This window comes from Felis catus, chromosome X, assembly GCF_018350175.1.
Source record: "Felis catus isolate Fca126 chromosome X, F.catus_Fca126_mat1.0, whole genome shotgun sequence".
In the NCBI taxonomy this organism is placed as follows: Eukaryota; Metazoa; Chordata; class Mammalia; order Carnivora; family Felidae; genus Felis; species Felis catus.
The window spans coordinates 34,151,537-34,174,376 of record NC_058386.1 but is presented as its reverse complement, the minus strand read 5'-3'; the positions used below and the strand labels follow the sequence as shown (position 1 = coordinate 34,174,376).

Here is a 22,840-nt window from a genome sequence, read left to right as displayed (position 1 = left end):
GATTTTTTTTCCCAAAAGAGAGTAGACATGCACAAATGAGAAAATCTTCCAAGATAAGGAAAAATAGTTTTGATATATTTGGAAACTTGCAGCAAAACTTGATTTTGCTGACCATAAGGAATTCTAACTCCTGAAGAAAAATATTTGAGGAAGCGGTGCAAAAAAGAAAAAAAGAAAAAAAAAGCAAGCCTTGGCCAGTCATGAAAAAATGAAGATAGTGGAAAACACCAAGGTTAATGACAGTGGAGTGTGAACTTACCTGTACAGAACCCTTCTTCCTTAGTTTAGTTGCTGTTCTCGGTTAACTCTGTGTGTCATTCAGTAAGTCCCAAAGGGAAGCAAATCTAGTTGTGCCAGGCAGCCTGTCAGATGGCCCCCAAAGATCCTGGCCGGCTGGCATTCACACCTTCGTGTGATTCCTTTCCCTTCTGCATGGACTAGACTTAGTCCCTGACTTCCTTTTAGAGAAGTGATGGCATGTCACCTCTGAGGTTAGGTTATAAGAAAGTGGCTTCTGTCTTAAACGTTCTCTCTTACTCCCTCTCTCTTGGACCTCTCATCCTGGGGCAGGTCAGCTGCCAAACTCCCCTACGGAGGGCCGGAGCAACCCTTGGGAAGGCCCCTGTGACGAGGGACCAAGGCCTGTCAACAATCACCCGAATGAGGCTAGAAGTTGATTACCTTGCCCCAAGCTGAGCCTTTAAAGGAGATCACGGCCCCAACCAATAGCTTAACTACAACTTCATGAGACACCTTGAGAACCAGAGGCACCCGTCCAAGCCGCACCTGGATTCCTGATCCCACAGAAACCGTGATAATAAATGTTTGTTATTTGAATGGCTACGTGATGGGGTAATGTTTAATAAATAAATAGGAAACTAGCACAACTGTATTCCTAGAAGGTGTGACGTTGACCTTTTCACTATCAAGGGTACAAACCTAAATTATTCTACTAAAAAGATTAGTAGCTTGCATGATCTGCTATATACATAGAAATTCATCAACATCTTCTCCACATACCCCATAGTCTAAATCCAGTAGGTCTCCTATTACTCTTCTTTGAATTAAGTTCTATTATTCCATGGACACATCACACGTCCTGGGTCAAAAGGATCCAAGAACAGATCAATGAATTCCTCCTAGCCCGGTAGCTCTCTGCGACAATCAGTACTGGGTAACAGGTCACGCCTTCTGTGCATACATTGAGTCTTTCTTAGCCTATTTATGCAGGTTATCTTGAAGGTTCTACTAGGAGACAGAGGCCACCACTTTTCCTCCTCCAAGAAACAAAAATCTGAGGATTATAACTATAAATCTAAATAAGAATCCAGGTTGGATCACACCAGTACTACTCAAGACATGAAAAGTTATTTATATTGAGGACAGTGGGAGAAACTATGACAAATCCACGGGATAAAAATAGTAATACATTAAATGGAAAACAAGACACGAGGCAAAAATAGAATGCCACAGAATTCTAGAGATAAAACAACAAATAGGGCTCAAGGAACAACTAAAATAAGCTAAGACAATATATGTCCAGAGGACCAGTTCAGCTTCTGGCACATAGTTTCAGGACTTGGAGTTCATTCATTCGTTATTTATAAAGTAATTTGAGAACCTAAAATGGTCTTTCTTCTTTGCTAGTCACTGTGGGCATATAAAGGCAGTATTGACATTGTCCTCACCCTCAAGAACACTATTAAAAGATCCTAAGCAACTGTGAGTGAAATTACTTACAAATGAGACAGTTAGAGAACAAGGGGACAACATGTAATACACTGCAGATAACAGAGTATAGGTCCTGGCAACATGAAACACTGGGGGGAAAAGGAAGCCATATACACTAGGCAGAACCTCAAATACTGGATAAAAAATATGTTTAAGAATTAACTATACATGGGGCACCTGGGTGGCTCAGTCGGTTAAGCATCCGACTTTGGCTCAGGTCATGATTCAAGGTTCGTGAGTTCGAGCCCTGCGTTGGGCTCTGTGCTGACAGCTCAGGGCCTGGAGCCTGCTTTGGATTCTGTGTCTCCCTCTCTCTCTGCCCTTCCCCCACTTGTGCTCTGTATCTCTCAAAAACGAATAAACATTTAAAAAAGTTAAAAAAAAAGAATTAACTATACATCTAAAGACAAAGATGAATCACCAAGAGACAGAAACAAAGAAATTTAAAGCTAGAGCAACAGGCTCATGAATTGTGTTCCATCAATGACCAGGGTAGAGGGTGTGGTGGGATACTGGACCTAACATACTCAATACCTTGAGAGTTGAACCCCTACAGGGGATAAAGAGACATATCCTTGGGCCCACACTGAGCAATGATCTGTATCTCATGACCTTGCATAAATACAGTGAAGGGGAAAGTAGAAAAAAACCTACAGAAATAACAAGCATATACAGGTGTGCAGTCTAAATTTACACTATCTATGTTGTATAGGATTCCACAAGCTGAGAAGCAACTATAAAATCTGCTTCTGGATCAACAAAACTTCTGGGTGCCTGGCTAAACACATGCAAAATCTCTCTGCAGGGACAATTCTATAACCCAGATGGCAGGGTATTACCACAGAAAAACCAATCCACTCTCTAAATGTAATGTGGTATCCTGGATTGGGTCCCTGAACACAAAAAAAGGGCACTAGAAGCAAAATTGGTGAAATCTGCATGAAGTCTGGAGTTCAGTTAATAGCAATGTACCAGTACCCGTGTTGGTTTTTAAATATATGAGAATAATGTAAGGTGTTGACATTAGGAGGACTGGCAGGAAATCTCTGTATTGTCATTGCAACTCCTGCCTAAATCGAAAATTAGTCCAAAATAAGAAGGTATTTTCAAAAATCCTCACTGAAGAGAAGCTTACTTACACAAACTCAAAACACAAGAAAACAATCTACTATGAGTAATAGTCAGCAAACATAACATACAAGAGGATTAGGACCCGCAAACTTTAGATACTAGAACATCTGAAAGAAAGGATAATGATAGATGAGTATTAGAGACAAGATGAGAAGTCGGCAGAAGAGGCCATCAAAGAAAAAGAACAGAAAGTTTTAAAAAAGAAAGTGAAAATGACAAATAATGAGACAAAATTGAGAAGAGAACTGGAAGACATAACTGAGGAAGTTATCCAGGATGCTCTCCTGGAAATAAAGACATGGGGAAAAAAAATGAAAGGCTCTAAGAGGCAAAGAAGAAAGTCCATTATATATGGAAGAGGATCATCAAAGGCAAAGAGAGAGTCGTACAATGATTTAGCGAGTCGTTTTTTCATTAAGATTTAGAAAGAGAAAAGTTGGAAATTAATTAAAAGTATTAAAACACTCAACCCAAGAGCACAAGGCTAGCATCACTGTTGTATTAGGTTTAAGATGCTTATTTTTTCCCAGGGTGTTACATGCAATGATGTCCCGGGCTATCCAGTATTAACCATGATTCAGCTATCCAAGGGAGGTCAGCATGCAATTATCTTTTCCAACACCTATTAAAAGAACAAGACCTAGTCCTGGGGGGTGGAGGAAATGGGGACATGTTGGTCAAAGAGCACAAATTTTCATTTTTGTAAGTTCCGAGGATGTAATGTACAGTGTGGTGAATAGAGGTAACAATACTGTACTGTAGACTTCAAAGTTTCGGGGCGCCTGGGTGGCTCAGTCGGTTAAGCGTTTGACTTCCGCTCAGGTCATGATCTCATGGTTTGTGAGTTCGAGGCCCGCGTCGGGCTCTGTGCTGACAGCTCAGAGCCTGGAGCCTGCTTCGGATTCTGTGTTTCCCTCTCTCTCTCTGCCCCTTCCCCACTCGTGCTCTGTCTCTCTGTCTCTCAAGGATGAATAAATGTTAAAAAAAAATTTAAAAAAAGTTTCTATGCAAGTAGATCTTAAATGTTCTCACCAAGACAATAACAAAATTGGGAATTATGTGAAGGATGTGTTAACCAACCTTATTGTGGTGAACATTTCACAATGTATACATGTATCACACTGTACATCTTGAGCTTACACAATGTTATATGTCAATTATATCTCAATAAAGCTGGGGAAAAAAAGAGTCTTCTTTTTTGAGAGAGAGAGAGAGGGGGACAGAGGATCTGAAGCGTGCTCTGCGCTGAAAGCACAAACCCAGAATTGAACCCCAAAGGATGAGATGCAAGGAACAGTGGTTAAAGAAACAAAACAGAACAAAAAACTGGTATGCAGGTAGGTAAATCTAAATAAACCCTAAAAACAGTGATGGTCATGATTCATTTTGGGAGACAGTAGAAACACAATGTCAGGCAACAGAAGCATGGAATTTAAGTGAGAAGTGCCTAGAATTAACACACTCCAAGGTCTTTGTGTTATTTTGGAAGAAGATAGAGATTCTGATTAATTTTATATTTCGGGGCACCTGGGTGGATCAGTCAGTTAAGCATCGGACTTCGCCTCAGGTCATGATCTCACTGCTCGTGAGTTCAAGCCCTGTGTTGGGCTCTGCACTGACAGCTCACAGCTAGATGCTCAGAGCCTGCTTTGGATTCTGTCTCCATCTCTCTGCCCCTCCCCCACTTGTGCTCTGTCTCCTTCTCTCTCAAATATCAATAAACATTAAAAAAAATTAAAAAAGCTTTATATTTCAAGTACACACATTAAGAAATTAAGATTGGGGCACCTGGGTGGCTCAGTCGGTTGGGCGGCCGACTTCGGCCCAGGTCATGATCTCGCGGTTTGTGATTTCGAGCCCCGCGTCAGGCTCTGTGCTGACAGCTCAGAGCCTGGAGCCTGTTTCGGATTCTGTGTCTCCCTCTCTCTGACCCTCCCCCATTCATGCTCTGTCTCTCTCTCTATCTCAAAAATAAATAAACGTTAAAAAAAATTAAAAAAAAAGAAATTAAGATTAACCACTAAAAGAATAAATATAACGTATAGTTTCCAAAAAAAAAAAAAAAAAAAAAAAAGAGGCAGGGAAGAGAAACAAGAAAGAAATGTAGACAGGAAACAAATGTGCTAGAAATAAAACTAAATCCTGTATACCCATAATCACAATCCATAACTGGATTAAGCTTTTCGGTTGAGACTTTCTCATATTGAGCCAAAGAAGAAAATATGCAGCTACATGCTGTTTAAGAGATGCATCTGAAATATGACACAGAAAGGGCTGGAAGCAGAGGGGTCTGGAGCAATAGCCTTGCAAATATTCATCAAAAGAAAAGTAATCTTAACATTTGTAATCGTCAGCCAAAATGAACTTTAAAAGAAAAAAATCATAATTAGGGATAAAGAGGGTCAGTTGATAATGACAAAGGAAATAATTCATCAATGAGACATAATCATGAACTTGCATGTCCCTAACAATATAGCTTAAAAATACATGAAGCAAAAATCGACAAAATCCACAGTCACGGTGGAGGATTTTAGGGCATCGTCCTCAGAACCCAATAGGTCAAATGGACAAAATATTCCTAAGAACGCAGATAATTTGAACAGTCCTAAAATTTACTACTTGAATATATTTACAACCTTACTCAAACTCTGCACCCTATAATCAGAAAATATACATCCCTTTCAAGCACACACAGAACAAACTGGAACCACATACCAGGGCACAAAGCAAGCCTCAGCAAATAACAGAGACTCTTTATCTCACAAACCAAGTTGTTTTGAACAAAAATGCAGCCTCAAACTCTACACATTTGGAAAGTTAGAAAACAAAACAATTCCTGTATGATTCAGTGCATAAATCCTAAAGAAAACTGCAAAATGTCTAGAATAAAATACAACCAAAATTGCAAACCAAAACTGAAGGAACTAAAGCAGCACTTTTTTTTTTAGCACATATTAATGAGCTCAGATACAACACAAAAAGTTAGAGAAAAACCCAAAGAAACTCTCAGAAAGACCTTAAATGTCTCAAAATGTTGACCTTTAAAATTTTTTTTTAACTTTTATTAATTTTTGAAAGAGAGAGAGAGAGAGAGAGAGAGAGAGAGAGAGAGAGAGACAGTGTGAGTGGGGGAGGGGCAGAGAGAGAGGGAGACACAGAATCCAAAGCAGGCTCCAGCCTCTGAGCTGTCAGCACAGAGCCCGATGCGGGGCTCGAACCCACAAACTGTGAGATCATGACCTGAGCTTTAGTCAGATGCTCAACCGACTGAGCCACCCAGGCGCCCCAATGTTTATTGATTTTTGAGAGAGAGAGAGAAAGACAGAGTGTGAGCAGGGGAGGGGAAGAGAGAGAGGGAGACAAAGAATCCCAAGCAGGCTCCAGGGCTCTGGGCTGTCAGCACAGAGCCCAATGCAGGGCTCGAACCCACAAACCATGAGATGATGAGCTGAGCTGAAGTCTGACGCTTAACCGACTGAGCCACCCAGGTGACCCTAAAAATGTTGATCTTTTGAAGATGAACTATCTGAAGGTGTGGGGCAGTGCCCTTTGTAAGCACCGATGTATGTTCAGGCTAATAAATGCATATGGGTAGAATGCCATCTCTGTCCTCATTACAGGTTGTTCTACAGAGAAGAGGGGGCTTTTTAGATCTACTTTTTTGGGGTCAATATATATTTTACTAGTTTTTTTTTCCCCTAAGGGGACTCATCAGGAGGAAAATACAGATCGCAGATAACATATGCTGTACCTATTGCTAAAACGTTCTTTTAACCAAGTATAAGGATTCCATACTTTAGTATAAAGCAGGGCATGGGGATGACAGCATGGTATGATGTCATTTCTTCTCTAGACTATCTTCCTTCAATCCACAGGAGAAAAAAGTAAGGGAAAAATACACGCTCATTAGAAACAACAAAGGAGAGAATCGATGCTCATTTCCTTTTTTTGTTGGTTTGTTTTAATGACATTCAGACTTTTGAAAACCGCTGAAATCTTTCTGCCTCTAGCCTGAAATAATGCGAAGCATCTATTTTTTGCGGCCAACAGTAATACATCCTGTTCATGATAAATGTTTTAAGTTCCTGAAGTGTCCATAAAAAAAACCTAACCCTTCAGCTTTGACACTGCCCGAGGCTGTTTCGGTAGGGTGAGAGCATGCGTGGAGCCGTGTGTCAGCGTGGAAGGCGGTCCTCCTCCAATCCCCCGTGGAACAAGATGAAATAGAAATACGTGTTTAGAAACTTACACAACAACCAAAGAACAAAACAAGGCAAGTTGTAGTGATTCTATTTATTAATACATGTATCACAAATGTTTCACAATATCAATGCATTCTTGTTGGCATGCTAGACAGAGGCATTGTTTCTGAAGGTCTTCTAAAAATATTTTGACTTTGTTCCCCCTTCACACTCATTTTTAAATTGATTCGATGAGGTCCTCGATGTCTGTAATGTCAATGCAAAGAAAAAATACAGAAGTAAAATAACACAATAGCAATTAATTGGGGAGAAACAGAAGTAATATTTCCTTCACAGGAAGTAACAATACGGCTTGGTAACAGGATTATACAGGTTTCAACCGAGAGGCAGAGGTGCACTAAACTGTCTACACATACCCAGGCATGTAACAATAATGAGCAAGGAGGAGGCCACCTAACGCTCAGCAGTTCCCTTCGTGCGTGACGCATGCTTTTTTTTCTCCGCATGGACAATTACTGATGTATCTCTTTACATATCCTAGGCAGCCTGAAGAAGGTAGTAAGAGCCTTAGTAAAGGGAAAACCAAACCAAAGGAGGTTAAGCCGGAAGAACAGCTAGCTAGCTGCTTATCTACATCAAGCGGTATGGCGTTTATCGATCAGGATGAAGGGCTAGCGGGAGCCTTCCACACTACATGCAGGGCCCGGCCGGGCCAGTGATGGTGGGATGACCAGTCACCTACAATGAGCTGCAGTCGGACCAAGTACAGATGGAGGATCTGGTGCGCACGGGGCCTCAGGTGGGGTCCGCTAGGACCGGATGCAGGGAACCTGGCTACACTCTGGCACACGGGGCTTCACAAAACGGAACGCTACACATGATGCGGGCTGGAAGGCGGAGCAGAGACTGTGTGGGCGGGTCAGTTGCACGCTGGGTGGGGGGTTAGGGAGCGCGGGACAGGTGTGTTATGCACTGTGCTCTGACATCCTTTGCAAGTCTTTCAAAGATTGCCGTGGTTCCTTTTTAAAACAGGTCTCTTAGGCCATCGTTCTTGAAAGACTATGAGAGAAATGAAAATATGTGAGTGCCTCACCATTAATAAGGACTGAAAAGAAGGTGACAGGCTGAAAAGGGCACTACATTTTGCACAAGAGCAGTGACCGCATCTCCTCCCCAGCACCACGGAAACGAGGTTTCAGCACACGCACAGGTGCCCCAGCGAGCAAGTAGTTAAGTGGCCAGGCGGTACCCTTGCCCCTTTGAAGGGTAGTATGTGCCCCAAAGGGAGAACCCCGAAACTGAACGCTCCCCGCATCCACTCACCTTCTCCTTACACCATCTCATACTGGTTGGCCGTGATGAACCGGGACAGACAGCAGGCCAGCAGCATGCCGATCAGCTGGTGCCAGAACGAGAAACGAAGACCAGAGTCTCAAGTCACTGAACGACACACGCCTATGACCCTCTAGATGTGATATTTTTTAAACGTTCGCTTATTTTGCGAGAGAGAGAGAGAGAGAGCGCACGCGCGAACAGGCGTGTGTGCGCATGAGTGGGGACGGGGCAGAGAGGGAGGGAGGGAAGGGGAGAGAGAGAGAGAGAGAGAGAGAGAGAGAGAGAGAGAGAGAGAGAGAATCCCAAGCAGGCTCCACACTGTCGGCGCACATTCCCACTTGGGGCTCGAACTCACGAACCCGTGAGATCATGACCTGAGCTGAAAGCAAGAGTCAGACGCTTAACTGAGCCACCCACGGGCTCCACCCCTGGATGTAATTTTTGACAACTGAGGGTTTTTGCATGTGAGTGAGGAAAAGAGCACTAGAGAAAAAGATCAGAGGTGATCTCAACAGTGGGGTCGAAGACTTCGGGAGTCTCGCTGCTCAGGCAGGACAGCTGGAGGCTCTAGAACTGGCCATAAGGTCCCACTGCAGCTTGCTCTGGCCGCTTGAAAGCAACTTTTGACACATAAGCAGTATTTAAATTTGTTCCCGTGTTAGGAGCGTAGTGAAAACACTGAAGGACCACGGAATCCGTGAGGTCTTAACAAAAAGGCCAACATTTAATTCAAAGCTGTAAACACATGCACTGGGAAGAGATCTCAACGTGGTATGCCCCCTCAGCCATACCTGGCTGACGCGAGCACAGTTCTTTCCTTGAGACAAGGAGACACTCTTCTTGACCAGGTGAGTTTGCCAGTAAGAAAGTCATGGCTCGTGAGAGGGAGGTGTTAGGGAGGGGAAGGGGAAATCAGGGTTTTCTCTTTGTCTCTAACCGTGTAGATATTTTAGGCCTAAACGAGCCCATCCACACTGAAGGCCCAACTCCTAGGTTTTAGGGGCTCTGGAACAACAGAGAGCAGGATATCCCCACCTCCTCACAAGACTTTGACTTCAGTAGCACAGGTGGATCTGATAAAAGCTGCTGTGACACCATCAAAACATCCTCAAGCACGTCTGTTCTGCTTATTGGAAACCAAAATTCTCATTCCTGACTCTGGAGGATCAGCATTCTTTGGACAGGAACCTGACTGTGCACTTGAGATAAGAGGCCTGCAGCTTCTCTTGGCCACATGGAGTCCCTTCTCCTTAAGCAATTGGCCTTTTTTTTTTTTTTTTTTTTACTGGATCAAAGGTGGGAATGACCTTTACAGATAATCTGGCGCAGTGTCACTCCAAGTGTGGCCCCAGGACAGCAGCATCAGCATGCCGCGGAACCCTGTCAGAAATGCAAATTCTCAGGGCCTCACGTCAGACGTGTGGGACCACACTCTGAGGCGTGGGGCCCAGAAGTGGTGTTTAAGGGGCCCCTGGCTGGCTCAGTTGGTTAAGTGTCTCCGACTCTCGGTTTCGGCTCAGGTCATGATCTCCCGGTTCGTGGGTTTGAGCCCCGCATCGAATGCCGTGCTGTCAGTGAGGAGCCTGCTTGGGATTCGCTCTCTACCCCTCCCTCTCAGAATCAATAAACTTAAAGGATAAAGACTTTGTGTTTAAACAAGGCTTCTGGGTGAGAGAAGCACTCAGCGCAGTCCAGGTAGTTGCCCTTCTCTTACAGGCGGAACACGTGCAGCCCACACCAGGTCCCAGTGTTGACCTCTGTTCTGTTGGCTTTCCACCCACCCGTTCAGGTTCCCGTCCATCTGGCTACCTCTCTTGCTGAAATCTTAGATTCTTATCTTCCTTTTCAAAAGTAAAACCATGCTGTGAAATATAAAAACTATAGCCTCTGTCAGGTAAGGAACAACCACCACCTTATTGGGCTCGCCCTCCCTCCTACCAAGGCTCTGGCCGACCTCATTTTGTGCCACAAGATACACAGTCCTGTGCACATGGCACCAAACCACCAAAGGAACCGTGGCTGTACCCTCGAGAATTCTATGGCAAGTGACACATTAAACACCACCCCCCCATGACTGTAAGGACTTTGAACCTCGTAGCTCGTCCCTTTTCATTACAACTGCCATTTTCCAGGACCACTGCCATGCCAGAACATAGTGGGAATGTTTAAAACCCAGATTTCTGCCAAAAAAACATGGGAGCATTAGAGGAATAGCATATTCGAGTATATCCAGCTCTCTAACCCTTCCCACCTCCCTGTACAATGTTACCATCCCAACATTCCAGATAAAACAACGGGCTCAGGGGAGGAGAAAGAATGTTCCCCCAAACCACACTGGTAACTCACATTGAGCTCCACCTGTTCCCCTGGAGGAGGACAGCCCCTTTCCTTGTCCCCCACCCCTACAGCTCAGCCTAGACCCTGTCCTTTCCAGAATACCTCCTCCGTCTCACATTACTGGGGGTTCTTTTCTGCTTCATTTTGCAAACTTCAGAGAGAGAGGGCTTTCAGTGGGCATCTCCTCATTTGATTTCGAGTTCCTAAACTCTTCTTTCTTTGGGAAGCTTATCAGTTTCGTGTTTTCTCGTTGAGCTCATGTGTGCTTGAAACACGATAGTTACCATTATGCTTCATGGTTTGCAACGCTGCTAGAATTCAGTACTTTCCGACGCTCCTGGCCTCTGTGGCAATTCATGAGCCGTACAGCCCGAAATCTCTTTAGAGTGTTTAAGTATTGCTTGTATCCAAAATCTCTGATTTCAAGGAAATAGAGCATGTGCCTCCACTTTTTTTTCTTTCCAGAACGGGAACGGCATCATTCTTAAGCACTGGACATACCTTCTCACAGAAACAGTAACTTTTAAAAATATTGGCACAAATAAAAGCTACTTGCTTTTAAACTTACTTTAGTGTATATTTCTGGGGCATAAACACACCTTCCTGTTTGCCCATGGAAAAAGACAGATTCTAAAAATTATTATTTTTAAGTTAATTCATTTATTATTTATGAGAGACAGAGACAGAGACACAGAGAGAGAGAGAGAGAGAGAGAGAGAGAGAGAGCGCACACAAGTAGAGAAGAGGCAGAAAGAGAGGGAGACACAGAATCCGAATCAGGCTCCAGGCCCTGAGCTGTCAGCACAGAGCCCAGTATGGGGCTTGAACTCAAGAACTGTGAGATCATGACCTGAGCCAAAGTCAGACGCTCAACTGACTGAGCCACCCAGGCAGCCCTGGAGTTACTGATTTTAAATTTGCTACTGCATTTTTAATCATATTTGCAAGAAACTTTGATCTCTCACCTCCATAAGTACCAATTAAGGGAAAGTCAGGGTTTGGGGGGAAGCATCCTACACTTAATAGCAGCTATTACCAAATGATTTGGGGGGTACATAACAGAAAGCCTGTTCAGCCAAAGTCATGGAAGACTCAGGGGGAGGACAAATGCTTGCTTGCCACTAGACGGAGAAGTCCATCCTTATTTAGATGATACTTTTTCTCAGGTTAGATATATGTAAAAAGCACCTCAAAGAGCAGAGGTATGTTCTGTGGGGTTCCAGGCTGCCTTTGAGGACCACACTGCTCATATGTATTAAGGATGCAGTACGTAGGCATTTGGACAGACTCCTGCTTTAAACCCCAGACGGAGGCAGAAAAGACCTGGTCTCTTATGCTGGAAACCCCTCAGGACGGAGACCCCAGAACCACCACTCGCCATTCTTGTGGCTGGTGAAATGCCTAATATCATACAGCCTATGGAGTTTTAGTCTCTGTCTAATTTTTGGAGGTAACCTTTTATTTTTCCCACTCTCTGCCTTGTCGGTACTGTATTCTACTTTCTTTTGGGTCATGAAAACCTCTGGGAGGTTCTGCTGCTTCAAGAACCGAGAAACTAGGGAGGGGGGAGAGAGAAGAAAGGCCCTCTACTTAACAAAAGGGTGACTCCAGGCTTTCTCAAGGCGCTCTCACATAGATGGCTGAGCGGCCTGGGTGCCGCAAAGCTCTAGGGACGTGGATTGCATCACTGGGGCTCTGCAAATCACAGCAACAGGGCACATTCCTAGAGGTGGGAGAGAGGGGCTGGGGGGTGGGTTGCCCATGTCAGCAAAGGCAAGCGATGTAAGAGGAGATAGGCCAAGGGCGTCCTCCCTGCCATCACCATGGGAACCAAATGTGGCCCAAGACCTGATAGCTGAGGGGCGGAGGGAGGATGGCAAAGTTGTAAAGGCAACTTTTTTTTAATGTTTATTTTTGAGAGAGAGGGAGAGACAGAGTGTGAGCAGGAGAGGGGCAGAGACAGAGGGAGACACAGAATCCGAGGCGGGCTCCAGGGTCCGAGCTGTCAGCACAGAGCTTGATGCTGGGCCCAAACCCACGAACTGCGAGATGGTGGCCTGAGCCGAAGTCGGACACTGAAGCAATTGAGCCACCCAGGTGCCCAAGGCAACTTTCTTAATAAGAAAGTTTCTTAATAAGAAAGTGACAAGCAATAGATCAAAAACTTAGATCTTTATAATGCCTGTGGAGATTTTACGCTAATGACTTCAGTGGGAAACTAAATAGAACTTCCAAGTCTTTGGGAAAGTGCCAAGGAATCTGGTTTGACACAAAACTGTACAAATGCTATCTGGGACCATCTCAGGCCCTGAAAGAGGAGTAAGTAAATAGCTCCATTAACTTTCTTTGGCCATGTGTCATCCAGGCTATCAACAGCTTTGTCCTGCCCTCTACATGGGAGAGGTCAACAGGTCCCAGAAAAGAAATCCTGGTTCATAATGAATCATCCCAGCAGCCTATGGGCCCTGGGGGAGGCTCTGCAGGGGTGAGGGTCAGAGCATGGATGGGTAGGAGGAGGATCTGTATTTTGTGAGGAGTACCTTCTTGCTTTCAATCCCACAGACTCAAACCCTTGCATTATGAAAGCACACAACGAGTTTCCCTTAGGTGCCACACCTGAGGCAAGAACAAGAGGGATCTTTGGCCCGAAGATTTGACATAGCAGGCCAGCTAGAGAAGTCAGAATTATAATCCTGGATCTAGAAGAGCAGCCTAATCTCAAGCAAGCCATTCAAGTCTCCCCCCTTCTGGAAAACGCCTCTACCGGCCCCACTCAGGACTGTAACATCTTGTGATGTGGAGAATTAATCCAGCCTAGTGAAGCCCTGTGTCTATTTACATTGGATGCAGAAGCGTTACCACTTCTCCCCTGCAACACACAGCAGAAAGCCAAACAAGGTGGGAAGGGGCGTCACAAATGGAGTAAGTGTCCAGACCCAGACACCCTCACCTTTGGCTTCCAGGCCATGTTAGGAGCAGGGGAGGTGATATTCTCAGTTTTGTTCCCTCCGTTTCTCTCTCGCTCTATCTCTCCCTGTCTCTCTCCTCTCTCGTGCACAAATATGCACATACATTCTGCTTGAGTGTGTGTCTCTCCAAGCTCTCTTGAGTAAAAGAGAAGCTTTCAAAGATGCAGGGAGGAGATACCCTCTCAAAACACTCCAATCTCCTGCTACAAATTTCTAGGGCAGTGGGACCTGTCCGTCCAGTCCAGACAAGCGGGCTTTCCCTTGAGAGGGCTCAGGCAATGGAAGTTTGTGGAGAGAAGCCTCAAATGCCTGCCCAATTCCTGCTGTCCACAAACAGAACTCAAGGGCTTTAAGTTAGCTAACGTGGCTAACGGGACAAAGTTTGCACAGTGTATTAAAAGGCTAGACTTGGCTTAGTTTTCCTTGTACTTTATACCACCTTTAATTTCTGACACAACAGATGGGCAAGGCCAGTTTGTCCCGACAGATGAGAATGATGGATGTCACAAGAGCAGGTGAGGAAAAGGGCAAGGAGCAGGTAGAGGGCAGGTGAGGAAAGGGGAAGACAGAGAGAGAGAGAGAGAGCCGGCAAGCACATGAGAGCATGCTCTGTTCTTTCCTACCTACTTTGGCCTCTACTCAGTAGAACTTCCATTAGTATAGGAGGGCCAAGACATAGGCTGACATGACTGATTCATCTAAACGAGCCAACATTTGCTGAGTTTTACTCTGGCGTTGATCTTCAAAATTTTGAACACTTGTGGCTAAAGCTTCCGTTCTGGGTTGTTGACTAGAGTCAGTATTGCTGGTTCTACCTGAATAGGCATCTAGTAAGTGGCCACCACTGTTCCAGAGAGGCCGTGGATGGATCTACTGGTACCTGGAAGCCAACTCCAGCTTCCAGGAGCCCCGAGACTGCTGGCACCATTAAAAACTGCAGCTGCTAGCACATCAGGCTAGTGAAAGCCAGCGATGGCTCTTCTTCTCCCTGCCCCAAGTTGAGCATGGCAGGTCCCAAGTCTTGTACCACTGCACCTGTCTGGTCATGTAGGTGGATGGTATTAGCTATGCAAGGCCACCGGGCTTTGTGTTTTGTTTTCTCATCCCAACCACTATGTGGGACCTTGATGAGACCTAGAATCCCTGCAGAGAGTTTGTTTGGGGGTTCCTTGAGGGGCTTCGGCCCCTCTCTCACTGCCCTAGAGGGCCACAGAACAAACTCGACCATCCCCACGTTGGGGATTTCTTCAAGGTTAGTGCAGACAGCTTAATGCTCATCAGGCAATTGGTCTAAAGCATAAATCCCCACACACCCCTCCACAGGGAAGCATGAGATTGAAGTGGAAGCGAGGTCTTAATCAGATCCTTCATGACTTGGTTCACCTCACTAATGAAAATAGGAGAATCCCCTGTGCCCCCTCATGGCTACGCAGTAATATTCTTGGATGATAGGTTTTCTCCATGAGATTCCAGGCTCTGTGATGCTCTCTTCTCCCCATGGAGAATACTGACATCATGTTCCTTTACGGTTCTAGGATAGCCATTAGGGGAGACCTATATCCCTTCTTCCAACGGGACAGCTGTCCTCAGTCACCAAGCACAAGCCTGGCCTGTCGGAGGCGTTAACCTGACAGCACATATACATGTGGTAAACTGGACGTGCAAGCTCTCAAGTGCACCTTGCACAACTATATCGGACATGATGTCCTGGAGCCTCTACAATGTCCCCTGGCCATTACAGATACGTCACTGAAGTGTTACTACTCAAGTATGATAGCAATCGGAAGAAAGGGCGGGGCAGCAACTTTCTGCGAAACGTCTTTGGAGACGCATTGGCACTGTTTGTGGTGTCACTCTGTGTCTGTGTGTTGGTGTGTTGAGGGTTTAATTCATTTCCTGAGCTACAAAAAACGAAGTGTGGTAAAAGAATTTTAAAACTGCTGGAAGGAGCACACACTCCTGTTGGATGATTCCACACGCTCTTGTGACATAAAATGTCACACGGGATTTTGTAACCACTGAGGAAGAAAAGCTTTTCGACACACCTGAGCCTAAACCCTCTCTTTGCAAAAACTACTAGGGCAATGTTCTAGTCTTTGATCTAAGTGAAGGTTACACAGGTGTAACATAAAGGTGTGTTCATTTTGTGCTAATTTATTAAGTTGCACATCTATAATTAATGCATTTTTCTATATGTGCCATATTTCAATTACAAAGTTTTAAGGATGGGGGTGCCTGGATGCTTCAGTTGGTTGAGCGTCTCTTGATTTTGGCTCAGGTCATGATCTCACAGTTTGTAAGATCGAGCCCGGTGTGGGGCTCTGTGCTGACAGCACGGAGCCTGCTTGGGATTCTCTGTCTCTCTCTCTCTGCCCCTTCCCCACTCTTGCCATCTCTCTCAAAATAAATTAAAAAAAAAAGTCTTAAGGACAAACTTGGCTAAAAAAAGTACATTTGCATTATGAGGCAGGAAGGAAGGAGGTATGGGGGCGTCGGGAAGAGGGAAGCATAGTCGGAGAGAGCCAATATTGAATTCAGGCAGGGGAAATTAGAGTGGTGGAGACAGGACTGAGAGAGAGAACATTAATTAGGCTTTGTTAGAAAAACGATCTGTTGGTCTGAAAAAATTCCGAGTTAAACATACATAAAGTTTTCATTTGGTTGTTGAGTATACATGCCAATCCTTCTACCCATAGCAATATCATAGCAACAATGTATCATTGGCTGCAAGATCAGAGGCCTGTGGAGGAGGGCCAAATTTTTTAGATTTAGATTTTTAGATTTAGTTTAATCTTGTTCCATCCTTGAGTATGTGTTGTTCACTTCATGTGCAGAATTAGTTCCCCTACTATTTTATAGACACTGGGTGGGGATATAGGGATATAAAATTTAATATACAAAAATTCAGTTTCCTCTAAGAACCAATAGTCCTTAGGAGTAAAACAATGATCACAAAGATGAAGTTTGCTAAATGTAGACTTTCTGGAAAAGGAGACGTCTCGTGCATAATCGACAGGAACTAAGAACAAAACCGGGACAGGTCAACCAGGAAAAAAAAGCCTCCCCCAAATCCAGATCAGCCATTTGATGCTTGGAGTTGTTTATGCTCCAATTAAGCCAGCACTTTGTTCAGTTAACCTCCATTTGACCTACAGAAGAAGCAAGTTGTTTTCTGGAGCTAGTCATTAGTTGAACTGTAACCGATATTCCCTTGATGGCAAAACTTCATTTAAGTTGAAAAAGGAAAATCAATAAACAGATGACCTGAGGACTAATGAGCAAGGAGCTCTGACCCCATCTATCAGCCTTCCCCAAGGAACAGGGAGGCAGGAGGGGAATCCGGAGACCAGGGAGGGAGGCCAGGGCAGGAGGCTGGGGAAGGACAGGCCTGACCGCACAATGACGCAGGCTACCTGGGAGAACGCGATTCCAAAAGCCACTCCAGCGATGATCCCCATGTTTGTCTCCATGAAACTGGTCACCAGATCGTAACAACCCTGCAAACAGAGAGACAGAGAGAGAGACAGAGAGAGAGAGACAGAGAGAGAGAGAGAGAGAGAGAGAGAGAGAGAGCGCGGTGGCCTCAGAGATGTGTTTTACCCAGGCCAGACTGGGCTGTGTTAACTTGCGACACTCCCAGCAAACATTCTGACCCCGCAGTCAGCAAGTACAACTGCAACTCACCCTAGGAACTCTCATTAGCATTCTTTTCAAACTTAAAAAAAAATCAGAAAAATTCCAAACATACAGAAAGGCACAGAGAGTAGTACAGTGAACCCCGAAGTAACTCCTTCTCTAACCTCGCAATTAACATGTGGCCAATCTTGTTTCATTTAGAGCTCCTCACCTCTCCTCCCCTGGCTGGATTATTTTAAAGCCAGTCCCAGATATATTCTTTCAGCCAGAAATGTTTCCGTAGTAGGATTAAATATAGCAGGAAATCTGTAAGATCTATGAGGCAAATGGTGTAGAGGTAGGGAAGCAGACTCGAAGGATACAAAGGCATTCCACATCCTTGCACGGAAAGACTCAGCATCACAAACATAGTTACTAGCATTTTGACAACAAATGACAACATCTCAGAAAAATAAAGTGAAATCATCTGGTTAGAGAAGGTGTTTGAATGCCTGCCACCTTTATGGTGTTTTGGGGTTCTTCCTAAGGAGATCATTATTTTATTTTTTTTAAAACAGGGAAAAAAACCTATGTCTGAAAGTCCTCTTTTCCACAAATTTACTATGTGACCTTGGACAAGTCACTTCCCATTTCTGGAGTCAGTTGACTTTATCCATAAAATGAAGTGAATTTCCCCATAACGTACTATGAAATCTTCAAACGTGATTCAAACCAACACAAGTTTTACCAATTTCAATGGTAGTTTGATACTGATAATGTGAATCACCTTTCTTTAAAATAAACGATCTGGTTGGAGTTCAACAATGTTGCTGAACAAGTTTTTTCACTGTTGTTTTTCAGGATTACATTTTATCAACCTAGTCTAGGTAGCAAGCACCACAGTTTGTGTATCGCCCATAATGCAAAGGCAAAAGTGGACTCTTCCTGTTAAGTACCCAACAGGTTGAACTCTGTGTGTGCGTGTGCCCGTGTGCATGCATGCGTGTGTGTATATTTATTTGAAACTGGACCACATCAACCTAGATTTCTGAACTGACATAACAGACTCAGAAGACATGGTCTTTTTCCAGTTTTCTGAGAGAGGGCTTCTACTTAAATGTCTAAAGTCTGCAAAAATCAAGACATTGATTTCAAAAGGGGGAAAAAGGATTCTTGCTTATCAAGAAAGACACACTAAATTGTAATAATATCTGAAGAACACAAAAAAAAACACGTCTCCCATATTTAAACTCAAAATTTAACACTGTAATATTTCTCGTAACTTACGAAAATTCTACCAATGCTGTACCTTCTAATGAGTGATATTTTATGTAGCCTTAGTCTGTCTGCAGAGAAGTACATTAACGTAGCAGCAGTGCTTTAACATGTTTCCTTTTTTTATGTGTATTTATTTTTTAGAGAGAGAGAGAGCCAGCCAGCGAGGGGAAGAGAGAGGGGGACAAGAGCTGTGTTGACAGCACAGAGCCCGACGCGGGGCTCAAACCTATGAACCGTCAGATCATGACCTGAGCTGAAGTCGGACTCTTAACTGACTGAGCCACCCCGGTGCCCTTGACACGTTTTCGATGCAATGGGAAAACTACACTTCTTGGTTAGCTGACGCAAATTTGACGGCTGGGGGCGGGTGGGAAAGGAGATATATGACTGCTTATGAGGAGTTCTGCAAATTGATTCTCTCTTTATTGTAGAAGATTGCTTGCTGATTTCATTTTTACTAGTGAAAGTATAAAACCAAACTACTTTTCAAAAGGTGGTGGAAGGGAGAACAGGTTGGGTTAGAAATAATTCAAGGCGAGAAAAGAAGAGAGATGGATATTTGAACACTTTGCCAAATGGTAGCAACTAAGACAGAGCTTTGCTGAGGTGGCCGTCATGACCGTATCTTCTCCAGGCCAGTGACGGTCGGGTGGAGGAATGAAGTTCAGCCCAACACCAGTGTTAGGTCAGCTCAAAATATGAAAACACAAACCCAACCATACAAACCAGAGAGAAGCAAGGTGGGTGAGTTTCTTACTCTGCAATATATTTTGGCATAGATATTTTTCCTATGAACTTGGATTCTGCATTTTGCTAATGCATGATTTCTATTCTGTTGTAGGAGATTCCACAATCAATCACATTTTTGATAAGCCCACGCCACATCAGCAAGTGAAACCAGAAAAATGAGGTTCCCGCCATTAGGGCAATAGTGACAAAATCGTTCTCTCCAAACCTGGCTTCTCAAAGTAGGGCTCTTCCAGGGGCAGCAACAGCAACCATCACCTGAGAGTTTGCTAGAAATGCAGAATCTGAGGTCTCGCTCCAGACTCCAGAAGCTGCCAAATCCCCAGGTTATTCATTTTTAATGAATTTTAATGAATGTGACCAATATCTCCAGATGTTTCATATGCCCTTTAAAGCTTGAGGAGTACTATTCTAGAAGAAAAGTTCTCACATGGTTTTTCACTCCACAGAAGAAAGCAAATTAATGAAGCCTATCAGAGGGAGGGTTACTTAAAATGAGAAGGATGGAACTGATTTCGCTTTTTTTGTTGTTGTCTCCACAGTGTAAGGGCAAGGCAGAAATAAATGCTTTCCATCTCTAGACTCATCTCCGTTACTCACCACATGGACCCACAGGCCCATCCTCCAGATCTCAGCACAGACCTGCAGACCACAAGGACTGCTGTGGTATCAGAACACAGGCCGTGTTTGTATCCCACGCCATGGTCCCCACCACACCGTGATCTTACCCGCCCACAACAATCCCTTTTAATTTCCTAAAATGAAAGCCTGGTGGTCCAGGTGTGAGATAAATCTACAGAGACCTGCTAAGTGTCCTAGGAAACATCCAGAAACAGAATAGGTCATTTGCTTGCCCTCTCAGCATGTCGAAATCAACACAGTCGCCAGTGGGAAACAGCTGTCAGTGGCAGATGTTTGATATGAGGAGTAGACAGCTCGTCCCAGGCAGGTTCTGGGAAGAGGTGTATCAGTAGCGGCCAACCAGAATAACCATCTCACTTCCTCTTGTTCTTAAAAAAGGTCAAGAATTCCTATGGAGTAGGGGCTCAGTCAATGCTGTTTAGCCATGTGAACCTGCAGCTATCTCAACATCCTGCTAACAAAACCAAAATAAATTCCATCCCTCACCCAAAACAATAAACATCCTGTTTAACTGTTCTCACCTCCCCCCTGCTCTCTGCCCATTATTTGTACAAGGTAGGTTTCTCAGGCTGCCAGGAAAGAGCCAAGAGTCATCCTTCTGTGCTATTAAAGCACAGGGTTCAAGACACCAAAAGATCTACAGGGATTTAGAATATATTTATTCTAGACAACAGGATTCCATAGAACTACAATGTGGCAGTAGTTAAGCCTCCCAGGGGAGGGAGCTGGGGGGTGGCTAACACTTACAAGTATCTACTATTAGTATCTTCACGTCGTCCCCATCTCCTGCCTCTTACAGGTGGGGTATCTGAGCCTCAGACCCAAGAACTTATCTCAGTGGTTCGTGTGGGCATTGAATGGGAATATCTAATAAGACTTAGTAGACAAATTTCAGTTTTCACTTTTTCTCCATGGAGAAAGCCAGGTCGGAGGAATTAGGCACCTTTTCCAGGTATTTGAGGTGGCCAAGAAAACGTAAAGCAGCATGGGGGCAGGAGGTGGGGTGGGGAGGCAGGGAGTGAGGTCAATTTGTAGGTTATCAATGAAATGGAAAAAATGTTACCCTATCTTTCTTTCTAAGGATCACAGAGATGCACTATAGGCTACGGCTCTCAACTGGCTTCTGAATAGTAACAAAAGACCCTCCAGCCGGGGCCCTGCGGTATCTTTCCTAATAAAGGACACGGTGTGGTGTAGTGGAAGACAGACCTCACCATCATCAGGGTGATGTTTACGTCACAGTTAACATTTAACATCACAGTTCACGTTTCTCTTGTCTATACTCTGGGCCAGGCACTGTGCTTTAGATACTTTATGTCACTCAATCCTCGTATCAATCCTAGGTGGGGGGGGGGGGGGGGGATGATTATCTCCCTTTTACTGATGCGAAAAAGAAGACGGAGAAAGGGTAAGTCACTCGATCGGGGCTGCACAACCAGCAAGTGGCTGAGCCAGAATTTAAACTGGAGTCTGACTCCAGAGCCCATGCTCCTTCCTGACTTGTAGATCTCCACCTTTCACAAAGGAAATTTCGCTGTAATGGAAGACTTTATCCAGGTTGATGGCTGCCTGCTTCAACAAACGACCTCCTGAGACTTTGCTATGCCAACGTCTCACAGCCAAAAGCATTTCTTATCTTTTATAAATTGGAGCGTCCACTGCAGCTGGGTATGCTCGGCGCTTCGTAAAATGGCAGCATAACAACATCTATGGGGGCTCAGTGGGGATGTCCACAAGGAAACCAGAAGTCACCTTACTGATGAGAGGCAAAGGAAGCCTCACGCTTTGGATGCATAAGAAAATTCCAGTAGGAGCAGATGTCCTCTGAGCTAAGACAGGAAGTGGAAGCAGTCAGTACTGAACATCTTAACCTCACGACACCAGTAGCAAGCGATAAGCCCAGAATGACAGAATGAGCTTCTAGAATGGCAACAATGCTCTGTAGCATTTATGCTACAAATACCAACATTAAATGGGTAAAATATAGGAACCATTTCTTAACATTCTAATCTTGAGAACATGGCTATCTTCTATGAATTATTCAGTAGTTGGCCCAGATCACATCAAGTTTTGAAGACCTTGCAAGAACAGAATTTTATCTTAGTAAGAAAAGATAATTTACCCGATGGCTGCGGAACAGCAGGTAAAGTCAACAATAGGGCGTTTTTTTCCCCTCCCTTCTGTTTTACCAAAACATATTTTTTATCTGGAATTTCTCTAAACATTTAAGAACACAGACCCCCTTCACACAGTTTTATCATGCCTTCATCATATTCTCTGTGAAGTGGGATACAGAATTGGTCTTCCTTTTTTCTCTGACTACTGAAATTTTATTTCCTTCATTTTTAGTACATGCTACCTTGCAGATTTCTTTTAGCCCGTCTTTTCCTCTCTCTCTCTCTCTCTCCCTCTCCCTCTCTCTGATTTCTTTGGGAGTCAGGATTCTGACAGTGAGTTGAAGCGGAGTTGCTGATTTCTTTTCCTAGAGCCGAGAACGCCCTAAAATAAAGGCCACCCTCCTGGCAGGAGCAGATGTTGTCTGTCAACTCTAGTCCCCCTTCCTGCTAAGGAGTGGCACCCAGCTGTGAATAATTCCATGTTTAGAAGGTAGATTAAGCAGAAGAAAGACAGCCAGAAAGAAGAAAGGCAACATTCCCTGTCTGACATCCGCACCAGGGTGAACAGGAACCGTAGCTAAACCTCCCTAACTACGCCTGGTAGCTTCTTGCTGACTCACAGCTCACTCCTTCAGGAGCGGACAGCCTCGAGTGCCTCTCCCAGGCAATAAAGGGCTGCGCAGAAAGATCCCGCACTCTCTCCTGGACGACATTTCTAACCCGTTTGTCACAGTTC

At 44.4% G+C, this 22,840-nt stretch overlaps 1 protein-coding gene across 4 annotated transcripts in view; it reads right to left on the bottom strand.

Moving 5' to 3' along the window:
• Positions 1–7,140: 7,140 nt before the first annotated feature.
• Positions 7,141–22,840, bottom strand: part of TSPAN7 (tetraspanin 7) — a 125,777-nt gene continuing 110,077 nt past the window's right edge. Inside the window, exons 6-8 of one of the 4 annotated variants that reach the window (XM_004000401.6) lie at positions 17,119–17,202; positions 8,388–8,463; positions 7,141–8,123 (exon numbers count right to left, since the gene is read on the bottom strand). In XM_004000401.6, the coding sequence (XP_004000450.1) occupies positions 8,395–8,463; positions 17,119–17,202 (153 nt within the window). In that variant the 3' untranslated portion in view covers positions 7,141–8,123; positions 8,388–8,394. The remainder of the gene's footprint in view (positions 8,124–8,387; positions 8,464–17,118; positions 17,203–22,840) is intronic. The other 3 variants (XM_045051321.1, XM_045051322.1, XM_045051323.1) reach the window with 3 other exon arrangements.